The sequence below is a fragment of the Cyprinus carpio genome, chromosome B1 (genome assembly GCF_018340385.1).
Source record: "Cyprinus carpio isolate SPL01 chromosome B1, ASM1834038v1, whole genome shotgun sequence".
NCBI classification, from domain to species: Eukaryota; Metazoa; Chordata; class Actinopteri; order Cypriniformes; family Cyprinidae; genus Cyprinus; species Cyprinus carpio.
Window position 1 is genome coordinate 11088105 of NC_056597.1, and position 18272 is coordinate 11106376.

The 18272-nt window shown below is 38.3% G+C and overlaps 1 protein-coding gene across 19 annotated transcripts in view; it reads left to right on the top strand.

The window, feature by feature from the left end:
- Positions 1–18272, top strand: part of LOC109087252 (teneurin-3-like) — a 497439-nt gene that overhangs the window by 363651 nt on the left and 115516 nt on the right. For 15 of the 19 annotated variants that reach the window (XM_042716547.1, XM_042716552.1, XM_042716548.1 and 12 more), the window contains one exon: positions 5350–5556. The exons of the other annotated variants lie outside the window; for them this stretch is intronic. In XM_042716547.1, coding sequence (XP_042572481.1) covers positions 5350–5556 — 207 coding nt within the window. The remainder of the gene's footprint in view (positions 1–5349; positions 5557–18272) is intronic. 19 annotated transcript variants of the gene reach the window in all.

Sequence of the window (18272 nt, forward strand, 5' to 3'; positions counted from 1 at the left end):
TTGTGCAGGTTTAAATACCACCATTTCAAAGTTGTTTTGCTGTCTATCATAGGTGGAGTATTTGTGAAAATGTTGCATTAGATGAATAAATTAGACAATTTGTTGTAACTTTTTTAAATTAATGTTTTAATGACGTATATTTAAATATAATAATAATAATAATATAATGATAATAATAATTATTATTATTATATTATTATTATTATTATTATGTAGTTTATCATTTGTTTATTTTGCTACATTTGTATATTATTATTAGTAGTAGTACAGTAGTAGTGTATTATCAGTAGTAGTATTTAATAAATAAATAAATACACAGACACACACACATATACATAAATAAATACTAATTTAAAAATGTGCAAAAATTTGCCTGGGCCAGCAAGGGTATTACTCATGTATACTCATACAGTATTTAAAAATATTTTCTATTTTCATTTAAGCTTTTAATAATTTCATTGTGTGCTTTTGTCACTTTTAGTAGTGTTTTTTTATTTTATTTATTTTTTTATGTCTATATAGTTTTCAATTCATTTTTCTTTATTAGCTTTAGTTGTGTAATTTCAATGTGTTAAATTTTATTTAGTATAGTGAAAAGTATAGTCTTGGCAATGACCTGAAACAAAAGTTAAAAGTTTTTGTATATATAATTTTTATTCAGTTGATGATGATTTTGTTTCAAGTATTGTTTTTTTATGATTTTAGATTAATTTAACAATAATTTGAACTGTTTTACAAATGATTTGCGGTAGCCTAATGCTAATTATGCAGCATCCACTTATTATTCAAGTGACCAACAATTGTCGTTTCCATTTTTCCATTTGCATCCAATGATAGATTGTATTAGTTATAATGAGCATTTCATCTCTAAAGGCATCCAATCCGTTCATCCAGTTTGATGGAGTGTTTGTCATGTGTTAGTCAGTGAGCCCACCCCACAGGGGGTCCATACAGCCATGTAAAAAACCTCACAGTCCAACTTCAGGTTTTTTTTTTTTTATCATCTTATTCATCACATGTCTTTTTTTCTTGACATCTTGAATCTCATATGCATCAAAGTCTGCATCAAAGTCTGTGTATGTGCTCAGTTCTGTTACTGTGATGTGTCAACTGTTGTGTGTTCACTTCTTGTGCATCTCTGAACCACACTAGACACTTATTTCTCTCTTAAACCGTCAAATGACACAAAAAACTAAGCTAGTGGTATATCAGATCATGAGGCATGATTCTGTATGCTCATGTATGATTATCCACACACTGTTCTTGTTGAGGCATGTGTCCTTAAGCTTTGTTTGTGCTCTCTGGCATCCACTAAGGATCAGGTAAACAGACAAAGAGAGAAGGAGAAAAGAGAGAGAGAAGCGGTTAGAGATTTCAGCAGCGCAGCTTTTCTTAAGCATTCCTGTTAGCACTGAGGCACGGGCTGCTATCGATTAGAATATGAAAACCTAGAGGCCTGCATATGAGATCGGGGATGAGCAGGCAGCGGAGAGCAGTAGAACAGACAGGTTGCACACACAGCATGCACACACGCGAGCAGTGGCACAGGAAGTTGCTGATTAGGTTTGACCCGGTGTCAAGCAAAAAAAAAAAAGAATGCTGAAGAATCCTGTGCAAAATCACATGAAGAGAAGGGGGAAAAATCAATGACTGACAAACAAGTGCCTTTAGTTTACTGCCATGGAATGATGAGGCTGTGGAAATAATACCCTCATCATTGACTCTACTGTGTTGACTCTACTTTTTTTTTTTTTTGTGATTGTGTGTGTGGATGTGTGTGATGTGGTGTATGTGTGTGTGTGTGGGTGGGTGCTGTATGCTGTATTTAAAGCATAGAGCTCCATATGTGTGTGCAATGCAGTTGATTTAGCCTATTCCAAGGGGTTTGGAAACTAATGAAACTCATAATTTTGACCCCACCATTTAATAGGATAAGAAGCATTCAAAGCTATTGTGAAATGCTGATAAACTCACACCTGTGCACTTTCTGTATTAATGCAAAAGGTGATGTTGCTTAGCAACTACAAACCGCCTACAATTAGACTAATGAACACTCAGCGGAAAACTTTTTCATTTGTATTATTGATGCTAATCATTTATTTCACCTCACGTTGTGCCTAAGAAGGTCATTTGTAGAGTGTGGAGCTTTTTGTTGAGTTCTGTGTGCACAAATTCTTTGTCGGACAGCTGATTGCTGATTTGTTATTTGTTTATTATGGCTGAATTGATGCACTAGCATGAGAGTACTCCTCTACCTCTTTTTTTCCTCACTGAAATAACAAATTCTTCATTGTGTTTATGAGTTGATTTGTTTGTGCACTGGAACAATAGAGAAGATAACACTTCCCATCCTGCTATTTCAACAGCGGTTTCATCTCGTCTTTCTGCTCTCGGCTTTAATTGACAGCTGCTCTGGATTATGTGCTGTGTTCAACTTCTTCATCTGCTTGCACAAATCATTACACACCAGAGAGCAGGTCAATCTGTGTTAGATCTCCTCACGTGTGTGTGTGTGTGTGTGTGTGTGTGTGTGTGTGTGTGTGTGTGTGTGTGTGTGTGTGTGTGTGTGTGTGTGTGTGTGTGTGTGTGTGTGTGTGTGTGTGTGTGTGTGTGTGTGTGTGTGTGTGTGTGTGTGTGTGTGTGTGTGTGTGTGAAGCAGGCAGTAGGGAGTGCTGATGGAGCAGGTTGGCATGAAACCACATAAAGATTTTTGGTTATCAAAGAGAGAGAGGACAAATGAAAGCTGGATGAGAGGCGAAGAGATAGAAGAAATGAAGTTAAAAAAAGCTACGAAAACAGGATTACACAGTGCCCTCTGCATACCCGCTTCCCTCAGTCCATTCAGCAGCTGAATTCCTCACCATAAAAGGCTTGTGTGCTTCAAACCATCTGAAACTTTGTAGTATTGTCAGTAGCACTTTACTTGAAGTGATTTTAGTGCTGGTGTAATGAACATCACCACAGCTGTGATTCAGCCATAGACTGAGTAACAAAATAACAGGTTGCATTCTGTCTAAAATGTGTTCCTTCATTTTTCTTTCATTGAACTCTTGTATGAACGTAATATCACACTCACAATCATGCTGTAGTACTAAATATTATCTACCACCAAATCCCAGACATTTCTTGTTCATGTAATATTGTTTAAAAAGCCATAATTGTTGTATTACAGTTGTAATACACCTTTTAATCAGCTGAATGTTCACATGAATAATTTCAGCTACTATCGAATACATTTTAAAGGTGTAAAAGTTGCACCTTTCAAATGTATAATGTGTTAAAACACAATTAACACCCAGTTGATTGTGTAATATTATATAATGCATTATACTTTATAATAATATAACCATGAATATGTACACAGTTATAATTTATTATAACTGTGGTTACAATTATTTCTGAAAAGATTTAATGCAAAAACTGTTTAAATACCAACGATTACTAATATTAATTCTATATAATTAATATTAATTTCTATTCACTTATTTTTAAATTCTGATAATTAATTACAAAATTATAAAGAAAATATAATAACCATGTTTCCACATTTATTTAGCTGATTTATATACATTATAACACACTTTCTCCATGAAATTACATTTTTTTATGATTGACAAATATAAATCTAAATTACCCTTAAATTCAGTTCTAAACATACAAACTCAAAAAAAAAAATCAACAATATATTAAGATAAAACAGTTCATTAAAAAAAATATTTATCAACATTGCAATTACATCTGCTGTGATTAATTGATTGTGAAAGTTGTTTTTGAGCACTGTGACCAATCACAGCCATGTCTGTTGTGTAATGAATGCAGTGGTGAATCAGAGGCCATTTAATGTGTATCTTTATATCAGTATGCAGCCAAGAGTAAACACTTTATTGCTTTAGTCAGTTGGTCTGAGCACAGTAGATTCAACACACACACTCTCACACAAACACACACACGCAGTGGTGTATCAGTGGCAGCACATAATGTTAATGGCACTTAATTTGTTGGTTGGGATGGGCAGGCTGGCTGGTGTGAGCCCTGATCCCAGAGGATCTGCCTGTAATTGTGTTTCATATCTTAAATATATAAAGAAAGCTTGCAATAATTACAAAATAATAATTCTCCCCTGCTCTTTCAACATCTGTTTTTCTCTCACTATCATTCACACACACACACACACACACACACACTGGACTTTCATCTCATCTTCCTTTCCCTTTCCCCAATTCCCCTTCACAATACAATACAGTGTAATGTAAAGAGACAAAGGTAATTAGAAGGCTGTGTGTCCAGGACTCCAAAGCCACATGCCAAGGAAGCAGAGGTGACTTTGCTCACTGTCTCATGAGTGTGTCCAGACCGCTGACAGGGAGCTGAGAGCCAGTCAGTTTAATTGCTATTCACTCATTGCCCTCACCCTTTGCCTTTGACTGCTCTCAGATCAAGGGTCCTTGACCATATCTGATAAGCTGTTATTATATGCTAAGTGGAGACACTGAGCCCAGGTCAGTTTTTTGTCCTGGTTTGGGAAGCAAAGTTTTTCACATAACAAGAAGACTGTGAAAATGGCAACAAGATGAAAACATTTTAAGATGAATAGCATGAAATATGAGCTTTTCTCTCACTATACATCAGCCTGTTTTACTACAGAATATCATTTTGTTGGCTGAAATGTTTTTATTACAAGTCCTTTTGAAGTCTCTACTCATGTTCTTGCCTTAATATTTTAAGTATGTGTGCTTTTGTGTGTGTGTGTGTGTGTGTGTGTGTGTGTGTGTGTGTGTGTGTGTGTGTGCGCCCTTACCAGCTTCCATTTGTTATTGGCTGATTTGATGGTAAATGGATCTAAGATGAAGATAAAGTGAATTTGGCAGACAATGAAAGCAAGTGTGTGTGTTTGTTTTTGTGTGTGTGAGAGAGTGGTTTCCTCGGCCTCACAACTCACCAATGCTGTGGCCTTAAAGACAATTGTGGGCTCTGTGGAGAACATTTCCAACTTCCATGCGACCACAGCTAGTGGAGCAGAAACATCACAAACAGAATGCCTAAGCTGCAAACCATCATTCTTTGCTGTTTTTTGTTTGGTAGCAGTTGATGTTTTTGGTTGACGCTGCTTGCGTTTGTTAATGCATGCATTTGATACAGCTTCATGAACATGTGCTTTGGTTTTGATTTGCAAGAAGAAAAATCACTCAAACTTGATTTTTAAAAAGAAGAATTTGTTTTTTTACTTTTTCTTATTTACAGTAATGCATTTTTTTAAGTAGCTGCTCTATGTTTGTTCTTTTCATTTGCGGTTGTTAGTTGTTGTTTTTTTTATTTTCCTTTGGTTTAAAGTGGTTTTCTTTTCTTTAGGTTCTCCCATGCCATCCTCTCTCTCCAGTCCATCAGTCACTGAGCATTCCCATTCTCAACCACCTTCACCCAATCTCCATGACAACCAGAGTTCCGTCTTAAGTAATGCCACCACGCAGGAGGTGCAGGACTCTGATTCGGAAGAAGAGTACACGGCCGCTCACTATAGACCTGTAACGCAGCCTGCCCTCAGCCACAGCTGTAATGGTAAGGTGACCATTCCTCTCTCCCTCTCCCTCTCTCCCTCTCTCTCGCTCTGTGCTGCTAGGTCTGTGAAGTAAGAAAAGCGTGAAGGCTGTGTGTTTCCAGTAAAAACCACTGGAGTGAACTGTATGCAGGCTTTGTCAGAAATGTTATTAGAGAATGTCACATCCAATCAGTGGTGTTCAACTTCTGGGTAGATTGGGGGGGTTAACTGATTTTGTGTGTAAAATGGTCATGGACCTCATATTGCACTCGAAAACCAATTTTGCATGCTCAAAATCATTTTCAGCTGAGAAGTGTTATTTCGATTTTACTGAACTTTGAATTAAGTTGAAGGAATAGTTCACCCACAAATGAAAATTCTGTCATTGTTTACTCACTGCAGGGTTATTATAGATAACTAAAATAAAAACTAAAAGTATAACCAAAAAGATGTTACTTAAAATAAAATAAATATTGACTGAAAAATATATATACTAAAATTATTTTATTTCAGCTAGTTTCCAACATTTCTGGTCAGCTTTTGCTGAAACTCATTTGAAACTAAAATTATTTTATTTCAGCTAGTTTCCAACATTTCTGGTCAGCTTTTGCTGAAACTCATTTGAAGCAGTTATGTTACTTTTTAAAAACATATGTTTCTAATAAGGAACTACATAAGAATGTTTGGAGTGTGAGTGTGTGCAGTTTACGTTCACAACAAAACGTTAACAAAAAGTCAAATTATGTTTACCACAGACCTTATTTTACTCATGAACTGGAAAACCCCAGGGTGAATCAGTCTTTGGTTTTGATATCATTGCTGCAGCACTCGATTAGGATAAAATTATCAGTGTAAATCAATCTGGTGTTTGTGAAGGAAATGTTTGGATCAGATCAGAGCCGGACAGTGTCACATCAGATTCTCATTGTGAGGAGAGCTCATTGGTCTCTGCCAAAGCCACATCTGACTGCCTTTGATACTTCCAGACTTGCTAGATGTTATCAGAAGGTCGGCAGGGAGTTGGGTTGCTGGGGCTGTTAACACTCACCCGCAGAGAGACGCGGCAGAAACTCCCTCTGATTCTCCAATGACTATGTAAATGAAGCGTACGCATGAAAAAGCGACTAGTAGGACGCTGCCTTAAGATGATGCTGATGACAGCTGGAGCTCCTAAGGCTCTCAAACAAAGGCACAGAGGTCATGGTGCATGAGGACAAGAACACACCAGCAGAGTGTTTGTTTGTGTTAGCATCTGAAAAGACACAAGATGAAAACAATAACAGGAGGAGGCTCAGAGCATAGCTGCTGGAGAGATGGGAAGGGAGCACATAAAACAGAATGCGTTCTGAGTAAAAGCACACACATAATATATGAGGCTTATTTTTTTATTTTTTGTTCACAACAAATGCAAACTTTATCATAATTTATCTTTAAAAACCCAAATTGCTACTTCTGTGGAACATATAAAGAGTTATCTTACGCAACATCCAAGCTTTTTTTTCATACAAAAAAACTGAATGGTGACTGTAGCTGTCAACTGTTTATTAATTAAATTGCATATATTTGCTTAATATGGTCTTCTGTATAAAATGTAGTTGTTGTTTTTTCTTCTTGAGTATAAGCTCTATATTCTCCTATATCATACTAATATGAATAAATATATACACACATTTAGCAGACACTTTTATCCAAAGTGACTTACATATGAGGACAATAGAAGCAGACCCATTTGTTTCGAGTTTGCTGTAGTGAGACATTGGCTTTAAAACATTACAAACTACATAGTCGCGGGCACTAGGGGTGCTGAGGGTGCTGCAGCACCCCCTTGCCACAGGGCCAGATCTAAGGGGCGGCTAGGGGCAATGTAATATATGAAGAGTTTCGTTGCAAAACGAGATATATCCATTTTGAGAAATGTTGGTTTTTTGACATTATTATTTAAGACATCAACAGTCAAGTTCATTCACATTTTTTTGGACATTAAACTATTACTTGAGCTCAGTGAAGGCCAGGGACACAATATTCTTCAAATCCAGGATATTTTTTATTTCATTTACAAAAACCATGCCAAAATGCAACATATTTATCTTAACATTGTCAAACATCTTAAATTGGTTTTAAAAAAAATACATACATTTAAATATATGGAATAGTATATACAAAGATTGATTAATAATAATAAGGTTCTTGAGTTAGTTTTGGCCCAAACATTTTTTTTGCAAAACGCTATATATCCACCTTTAGGCTACTATACTGAAGACAACAGAAAAGCTAGTGAATCAATGTTTTTGTTTGTGTGGTTGTGTGTACGAGTGTGGTGTGTGTGTGTGTGTGTGTGTGGTTGTGTGTTGTGTGTGTGTGTGGTGTGTGTGTGTATGTGTGTGGTGTGTGTGTGTGTGTGTGTTTTTTCTTGAGTCTGATCAGTGACGTAGTGCCTACGGTCACTGACAGCTCGCCTACAGTATAAACACATAAAATGGTAAACGTTTTTTTAGTTAGACCATTGAATCCTCTTTTTAAAATATATGTTTTTTTGTTTTGAGTTAAATCACTGCGGAGCACTTCACCAGGCGGTGCTCTCTCCTCGCGTGACATCTCCTGCAGCAGCATCCCCTTAGCCACATATCGCACTTTGTAAAGAAACTGGCTTGGCGGATATCGCGTTTTGTGAAAAAATACTTTTGTAGGGGCAAAATGTACATTTTTAAATCTTATATAGCAATTCACACATATTAAGGTACATCTGAACAGTGTAATTTGTAAAATCCAAATGTCAAAAAATGGCGTTTATCGCGTTTTGCAACCGAACTCTTCATATATATTACATATAACTCTGTCTTAATTAATTTGTATGTTCATCTGAAAGAGTGCACTGTTTAATATCCACAGTCCCACCCAGCAACATTAAACCAGATAAAATAGATCCTACTGCTATGAACTTACAAACACATTTGAAACATATAAATGAGTAGTTTTACAATTGCGCTCCACACAATCCAGAAGTATCTTCTGTTTGAGCTGCCGTTCATTTTAACCAAGCTGGAATCCTGTGTCCCCATCAGACCTGTCAAGATCCACTTTCTTCACTCTGTGTTGTTGACATTGGTGTTGATGTAGTTTTAACTCTAAAAGCCTGCCTTAAACAGAAAAACTTTTCATTTGGCCTAGTATTTATCCATAATGAGGATTATTAGATTTGCTTTATGAGGGGAATGCACAGAGTTACTTCGCCATTGTTTATTCAGTGGAATAGCGTGGCAAATTAAATTTAGGGCTCTCCTCTGTATAATTCCTACATTCTGCAGCACATAAGGAAAGTATGTTGTTTTAAGAACACTTTATAGGATATAGGACTTTATGTCTCCATGCACTGACATCAGCAAAGTTGATAGACTTCAGTTCTGAGCCCAAACAGGACCACACATATCTAGATGTTTACAGTATGCTGCTTTTAACGAAAATTCACCTTCTATTCATCCATACGACGTGATCCATGCACTAATCAAAAGCAGCTCCAGTGAAAAGCAGAAAAAAAAGCTGATCAGTGTCAGGCTACTCATAATGGATGAGCTTTTATCTGCAGTGAGGGGCTTTCTCGATAACCATCTGGATTCACGGCGATGCAGGCTTGACTAGGAAACCCCACGTTTACCGCCAGTAAGTCTTTTAAGCTGACTCGCGTGTGGCTGTCAAGTGGGGATCAGGAAGCACTCCAAGCACTGACGTCTCATCATTTGAAGCAAACATCAATATTTGTAATGAGTGGAGGTGCTGTTGCTGATTGTGGGGAGACGCAGGGCTGCCCGGCCCACTTAGTAGATCAAACTGAAATCAGGGTTGAAAGAGAGAGAGCGAGAGAGAGAGAGAGAGAGAGAGAGAGAGAAGGACAGGCTGAAAAAAAGGCTCCAGTGCACATCCTCAGAGGCCAGGTTTTAATAGTCTGAGAGTAGACAGCAGGTCAGTGCACCGGCTCCTGTCTGCAGCCCTCCATATTAAAGACAAGAACTAGGCAGGACAGGAACAGGAAAGTGGGAGATGCAGAGGAGATAAAGAGAGGAAGGGGTAAATCGAGTTGGGTCAATGATTTTTATTTATTTTATTAATTTTTTTATTTTTATTTGTAATTAATTTTTTTGCAAGTGACAGTATTAATACCGATTTTTTAGTTGCTATTTAACTGCACTTCATTCATCTTTATAAATCAGTTTTCACTTAATACTTTGTTAAATTGTACACATATATACACACATATATACACACTAAATTGTACACATATTTGTTAGGCTATTAATTTTTTTTATATGAGATTTAAGGTGCTATTTACCCGAAGTCACTTCATTGCTCACTGATTGCTTTTATAATTTGTTATATTTTAATTTAAATACACAGTTAAAAAGCTTCGGGTGAGTCAGATTTATTTATTTACTTATTTTTATTTTCAAAATGAACAAAATACTGTTGTTTTGAAGTTTCTTTAATGAATAAAATATTTTCTAAAGAATCCTATTATTTGAACACTAAATCAGCATATTGTGATTAACGATTTCTGAAGGATCATGTCGCACTGAAAACTCGAGCAATGGCTGTTGAAAAATCAGCTTTGCCTTCATAGGAATAAATTGTATCTTAAAATATATTCAAAAAGAAAGCAGTAAAACAGTTATTTTAAACTAAAAATATTGCACAATATAACTGTTTTCACTGTATTTTTTCAAATAAATGCAGCCCTGGTAAGCATAGGAGACTTCTAAAATATTACTCACCAAAACTTTTAAACAATAGTGTGTGTATGTATATATATATATATATAAATATGTATGTGATAGGTTGAGAGGTCTGAGCATTTCATTTCATTTAAACTTCCCAAAGCACCTCCTGCTTTGCCTTTCTTTGTAAAAATAAAAATAAAGGTTGAGAAAAGGGCCTATAAAATAAACATGTCCTATTCTGTTGTTATCGGGTCAAGACCCGCTTGAAATGCAGAATATGATCAGTAAGATAGACAGACAGACAGCGAACAAGAGCTATGTCCGTCAAAAGCGATTACCCTCCACCTGCGTAACCCATCCAACATAGACTTTTGTTGTCAATTAGCCAGCCAGGGGGCCTGCTGAAGCTGCCAGCGCACCGTTGTGCGGACTTTCTGAAACTGAGTCTCGGGTCACCGGGCCTGTTGGGCTCCTCTTCTCTCACCGATTGCTATTGTCAGGTGCAGTGGGCATGAAAGCAGCAATTTTATAGCACAGGAACTCCAATAATGTTTACCGGGGCCGACAGAGGCCTCCAACTATGTGCCTTGCTCACTCCGCCATGCGGGTTGCTTAAGTTCCTACTGTTCCTCACTTTCCGGCTTCTAACTTCCATTCTCCTCACTGTCTCCATGTTTTCTCAGTGAATAGGGAGAGAAATCTGGCGTATGGGCCACAGTTTAAATTAGCCGACCACACCAGTGCCTGCTGGAGAATGAAAATGAGAGCGTTCAGTGTGATCCAGCTCCAGATGGGGGGCAGTAACGGTCCAATGGGGCTGTAAAAGTTGATGAATCAGGGTTGGATGCAGATCAGAAGCATTGTTCGTTTTTTTCTGGAAAGAGGTTAGGTTAGGTCTAGAATAACACCTCTGAAAATAGATTTTGGGAGCTGTTTAGTCTAGGAATAGTTTTTTTTTTTTTCTTTCTTTCTTTTTTCTTTTTTTTCAGAACTCCAACATTGTGCAGCACAGGGTTTCACAATGCAGAATAGGAAGTTTCCTCAAGATCAAAACTATATCTCATTTTATTTTGGTAAAAATAGTTTCATACATGAAAATCGTCTACATAAATATAAAGTTTTTTTTTCCTGCACATTAATTAAAAATGTTATTAAATAATATATAAAGTTGTTCTTTACATGATTCCACGCTTGAATGAAGTAATTTTTGACACCAGTAATACGTCTTTCTGGCTGGCTGTCTGCCTTTCTCTGTGTAACATTTACTTCATTGGGCTGTTAGGAAGAGCTTCCACTCCCCTTGCGCGGCTTGGATGTAATTGGAAGCGCAACTGTATGTCAGTTACAGTTCAGTGTAACACTCAACCCTGCTCGCCTCATTAAAAGGCATGCGCGTGTGTGTGTGCGCGCGTGTCAGTCTTGTGTTTCTGTTGCTCAGCTCCCGTCTGCTGCAGCAAACATTCGTTCTCACCTGCTCATTAAAAATACATTACCACCCAAAACGTTTCGTCATCAGCTTTTTAAATAATGCTCATTCTTCCTGAGAGCTGTCGATGTCAAACAAGGTAATGGTTGTCCAGCACCTGGCACAGCTAGCGATTAGCTTACCCATCAGCTTGTGAATGATCACCCTGCCTGAGCAAACCCCTAACCTTGAGCGTACTCGCCGTGGGTATACATGAGCTTCCTGCTGGTCACTGTGAGCCAAACTAAACCTGTTGAATTAGCATGAAAAAAAAGACAGATACCTCACAAGGAAAATATTCTACGAACATAGCCTCGGCAGATGGAAGACAATAGGCCTGAGGTTGTTGAAAGGGTAACACTTTTCAAATATGTTTCCTCTGGTTTTCTCATCTCAAATGGGAAGCTGTTTATCACAGCTCTGCATTCAATTTGATGTTGCATACAATCTCATACAGCATTGCGACTCATGCGATATTGCCTCGGAAATACAACCTTGCACTTTAATTCACCTCCAAGTGGTAATATCAGGGGACTCATCAAAGTGGAAAAAAGAAATAATATCCCTCCAAACCCCACAGCAATTACTCTGAATTACGCCAAATTATGAACCTGCAATTCAGCTCTGAGGCTGAGGATTAATGTCAGACTCCCTCCACTTCGTTGGTACATCTTAAATTGCCTTTCACTACCAACACGCGCTTTGACAGTTTGAGAAATTTACAACCTTCTGAATGGTGTAATTACTTTTCTTTGTTTCTCTCGCCCTCGCTTTCCGTTCTTTTCAACCGTTTCCCCTTCATATTTTTTTTGTTTTATATTTTCAATTGATCTCTTTTTTCCCGTTTTCTCTTCAGATAGCGTCATGCAGGCTAGAGGTTCAATTGATCTCCAGTAATGATTTGCCCTTGAGTTTGTCAATATTTAAAAACCACTTTGTCCCTCAGAAAATCATAGACAGCCAGGTAGATAAATGTCACAACCTGCTGATATTTATCTTTTATAAATAGCTCACTGTCTGAATGTTTGACGAGTGGGAGCAAGAACAGGGAACTCAGCCTTCTCCTTTCCTTTTGCTTGACCTACAATTTCAGCTGCGCCGCCCAGAACGAGGGCCCTCTGCTTTACCTCAGACATACCGCCATTAATAACCGTTCAAAGCCACCGTCCGCAGTTCTTTGAAGGTGGGAGCCCACATATCTCCCACAGTGCCACAGACTGGTTGGAAATTTGCAGAGTGAGTCGAGTGGTGAGCTGTCCCTTCTGCCTCTGTTCATTACTCTTTAGTAATGGCTGTTCTCTGCTGGGGGTTGATGCTAAATTGGCTGTTAGAGGCCAGAACCCTGCACTAGCGGTGGCAAAATAGGAAAAGACAGCATGAGAGACCTTGAATCACCCACCTTTTTCTTTTTTCCCCACCTCTTTTTTTGAAGAATGGATGTCTTCTCTTCGATGCACCCATATCGGGCCCCTTTTTTCCCCTCAGTCGCCCGCACACATGCGTGCACACCTGTCAGCCATATTCTGACATTCTGTCTGGGTCGTTGATCAGAGGACGTGGTGACCTGTCCAGATCCCACACAAAGAGATGAGAGGCCTGCATACGGTGGCAAAGGCTTGATCTCTCCTCCACAGGAAAACAGATTTTAGCCTCCAATCATAAAATGATAGTCTAGTGTCAAGCATCTGTTGTAGTTTAGCTCTGGCTTTTAGCTAATCAAGCAGTTCTCTTTTTTCCAGTTGCATTCAGCAGAAAGAAATCTTTTCATGTGAATCATGCTCCCTGTTTATTGTCCTTCACAATCACTCTCACCGCAAGCAATCATGCTCCTCAGATGTAAACATGCTCCTCAAAGAGCTTTGTTCAACCCAGGACAAAATGTACATTTACTGAACAAGTCTGCAAGTTTGTTGTACTAAAGTATATATATATGATTTTTTACCTTTTTTTTTTTTTTTTTTTTTTTATTGCAACGTGATATTCCTTGCTCACTAGGCGAGTTTATTTTTTTTACATGCTTTTCTTAATTATTAAAAAGTTTAATGAATTAATAACCCACTTTGCTCAGAAATCTGAGGCATGTTGCTTCTGTTTGCCAATATTTCTATCTTGTCCAACAGCTCCTTTCTGCCGCCTGTCCTGTTGTGACATCATTAGATGTGATGTCTGTGATCCGCGCATCTGAGAGAAGCCTTGACACTTTGTGTCTGGCTGCATTGTGTTCCAGTGATGCGAATCATCTTTGTGTAAAGTGTTTATCTGTGAGGAAGTTGAGAGTTTGATATGTCACTCAGCTTTTTGCATGGCTGCCCACTCCCCACTGTGGTCTGCATTAATCCCCCCACCAATGAAAAAGAGCGAAGTTCTGCAAGGTGAAACATGACAGGCTGCCACGTTGTTGACAAATAACCTTTCCTTCCATTCCTGTCAAGCCCTCCGAATGACAGCTTTAGCTTTCAACGACTGGTACGCCTTTGAAATGTCAATTTAGCATCTTGACACATATTGACGACAGAGAGCTGACATTTTACAGGCCTTTCAGTTAGGAAAGAGAGTAATCCCACTTATCATAATGCCAGACATGCCGCAATAAAATAAAGTAACACTGAACTTCTCATTTCTTCATTTCTAAAAAGTGATGTTCTCAGGCATCCTCTAGAGGGAATGAGCGAGAACAACTCAAAACACATCTGATGTGACGTCTCAGTCTTCATTTCTTCAAATGCCTCCATCAACAGTCCGTGAAAATGCACAACTCTGCCTGTCCAGGAGCTTCAAAACTTCAAAATTACTCCCTCTTATGACATATGTTTGTTAAAGCAATAGTAATATTAAAAATATATATACTAAATATTCAATCATAATTTACTCACTCATGTGTTTACAAATCCAGAGTCAATGTGATTTATGTACTCTATTCCCAATCTACTGAAACCATGCAATATTTTTGAGAGGAACAGACCTAAATTTAAGTCATGGGACAACTAATGATGTTTTCAAGGTGTTTTCATTGTAATTACACAGAAGACAATGAACTAAAAAAAAAAAATAAATTCTATCACACTAATAATATCAATTCATATCAACCAAAACAAAAATAAAAGTTTACATAATACATAATAATTGTTTACATTTAACAATTAAGTATATATAAAATACACACAAATGCATGTATATATTTAAGAAAAATGTTGTGTGTATATTAAATATATATATATAATATAATATAAATTATTTGAATATAAATATATACATGTAAATGTTTTCAAAATATATACTGTATGTGTGTGTATTTATATATACATAATAAATTTACACAGTACACACACATATATTATATAAACAAAAACTTTTATTTTGGATGCGATTAATGGTTTGACAGCACTGATATATTAATAATTTGTTCTGCACAAAAGAAAGAAAGTTAAATGGCTTTGGAACAACATGAGGGTGAGTAAATGATGACCGAATTTTCATGTTTGGCTGAACTTATCCTTTAAGTCAGGCGGTTGTTTTGTAATCTAGGGCAGTGGAGCTGGTGGCCAGCTACATCTACAGTGAGTTTAGCCTCGGCCCAGTTGTGCTCTAGATATCAGAAACGATACCACTCTCTTTAATCACAGACTCTGGGGGAACTCCACCTTGTCCTTTTCTCTGTTCGCCATCCTGCATTGTAGCTAAAAGAACCAAACCTCTCCCTTCCCCACACCCATTTCAGCCACACAAGGTATGTCACGTAAATAACGGTCTCATTAGCCTCATGAATGGAAGTACCATCATCAGTCTGTCTCAAAAACTCAGTCCTCCTTTGGCTTTCTGCCTCTCACAGCTCTATTAGACCCCATTTAGCCATTCACTTCTCTTCCTCCTCACAACATGCAACTCTTGTCTGATTATATTGCGCCCCCTTCGCCCAACTCTGCCATTGTGAGCGGACTCAGCAAATAGACATTGATGGACGTTGATGGACGCTCCCCATTGAGCGACTCAGGCCTTTCTGTTGTAAAGCCTCTTTCAGGAGGAAAGGTTTACAAAATGAGCATTGAGGAAAGACAAGAAGGGGGGTGGATGGTCGATATGACAGGCCTCTCCAAGTGCTCCCAGCTTTCTGACAGGTGTGGGTGAAGGACATGTGAGGTAATCTAGAGTTTGACAGCGCGGATATAAGCACTGACACTCTGGGTGTCAGGGCATTAGTGTTTCCGTTTCCTTGCACACACTGTCTCCCGCTCACACGCATCCACTGCAGGTCAGATGTCTGCTGATGAACCAGTTCTGAAATACAAGCTCGGGCCCGAGATGTGCTGGTACAGATAAGCGTCACTTTCATAATTTTTTTTTTTTTTTGAATAGCTATCACTCAGCCCCATTAAGAGATAAATTGCACTGGCTGTAATTTCAAGTCTGCCCGTGAAATCCTAAACAAAAGGGCTCTTAAAATATTTTTGCTGCACACGAGCATGACGGGTCACATCCCATGAGTTACAGCAGGCAGGGTCGTCCGTCAGCGATCGCATTTCGGTGCCATAAAACCTGCATCTGTCCCATCCATCGTCTGGGACTGACATGTCCAGGCCTTCTCGCCAACTACTACATTCTCCCAGCCAGAGGAGAGGGACAGGGGCTGGGTTACACTTCCCTTCTGCCGTCACCGAAGGCGTGGATGGGCTTTTGAGAGGGGTCAAGCCTGGAGGTCAGAGAGCGGGCTAAAGTCAGTGTTACTGGGCATGTAAAGGGTCTCTACACAGAGTCCCTGGAGAGCGACAGACACGATGGGGCTAATAGAGCCTGCTGCGTGACAAATGTCCATCTACACTCTGGAATGGCACCTGTGTTGCAAACATATGGCAGTGAAATTGAGACGTATTGGAGAGCTGTCTCAGAGGACAGCCATAAAGTTGTCGCCCCACTGTTTTTTGGTGTTTGAGTGTGTGTGTGTGTGTGTGTGTGTGTGTGTGTGTGTGTGTGTGTGTGTGTGTGTGCAAGCGTGCTGTAAAACTAAATACATTATGTACCTTTCTCCCCTGATATTAAATGGAGATAAGGTGAGCAATTGCTGAAAATGCTGAGTGTGTCAGATCATCACACTTGATCGTCTCATCCCACACTTCATTTACTCTCTCTTTATTTCATTCAACTTCTGCTAGCCAGGCGAGAAACAGCCAGAGACTATAAAATAAAATTTGATATCTGCCGTTGTATCATGTGGCTTTAGGTCTTAACTCTGACTTCTGAGATTAAAATGAAGCTGTGAAAACTTTTATTTTACTTTATAAATTCTGGTTCTGTACTGCAAAACCCAATTTTCTTAATCAGTCTTGCTTTCCGGTAAATATATATAAACATTCCTAAAACGAGATCAATTTACTGGAGTTTATTTTTCTTATCCCATTGTCAGTTTATTTTCTTGCTGTAAGTGAGACTGTAAATTTTGTTAGATTTATACTTTAAAACAATTTGTCAGTGTTGCCTGATAATATTTTCATTATAATTAATGCAATAAAAAAAAAACTCTACCAGCTTTCCTTATATTCCAAACTATTGCAATCATTAAATAATACCGATATCATTATAAAAAAAAAAAAAATAAAGATTAAAAACATAACTCTGCACATTTTTTGCCCACTGTGTTTTTTACGTCAACTCTCAATGACTGGACATGAACACATATATTCTCTGAAAACAGTTCTTAATATTTTATGCAATTCTTAAGTGCTTTGTAGATGTTTTCTGCAAAACAAGACCATTTTTTTCTGACCATTTTTTTTTTCTGACTAACTATTTTTATCAGTAATAGGAATTTTTCCTTTTGAATGGCATTGAGAAGCTTTGATCACACCACCGCTGTGAGCCACAGTCTGAGTTCTTTGGGCTAAAATTCTTTCACCTATCTTTGAAAGTGTATCTTCCTCAGGCCTAATGACACAGGAAGCATATAGAGTCATGTTTACTTTTGGGGGCAAAAGCGAACTGAGTCCAGAAGAGCGCCTTTTCCCACAACGATTGTATGTCTGACAGTTTGATTATCATGGGAGTGAGTGGTACCATGCGCCATCGGTTGCAGAGAGGGCTGGAAATTGAATTTTAACAGGCTCAACAGTCCCTCTTTCCTCTCCCTCCATTGTTTTTGATTTTGTTGTTGTGTTCTTTGAAGCCGGCAGCTGCAAAGTAGATAGGACCCAATGGAACATGTACACCTAGACTACGGAAATGTACGCAAGCACTCCCCCGAGGACGTTATGAGAATCCAATCTGAAAGCTGTCTGTGCACTTCCACTGCCTCTGGGTTTCAGGTACTTGCTTTGTTTTGGTCAAAGAATAGATCAATCCTTTTTTTGGGTTACAGCCCATCCTGAGGTTTTGTGTTTGTGTGGATGACTTTTAGGGGAGATACAGAACATGTGTACAGACCTCAGACAAAAGCTAGAAGCTAGATGTGTTGTGATTCCCAACAGATTTGCACTCATGTACCTGTGTGTTGCCTTAAGCAATCCACACCACACCTGTCTTCTTCTTTCAGCTTCTCAGCAAACCTTTCTAACTGTCCTGCATTCTCTCAGCA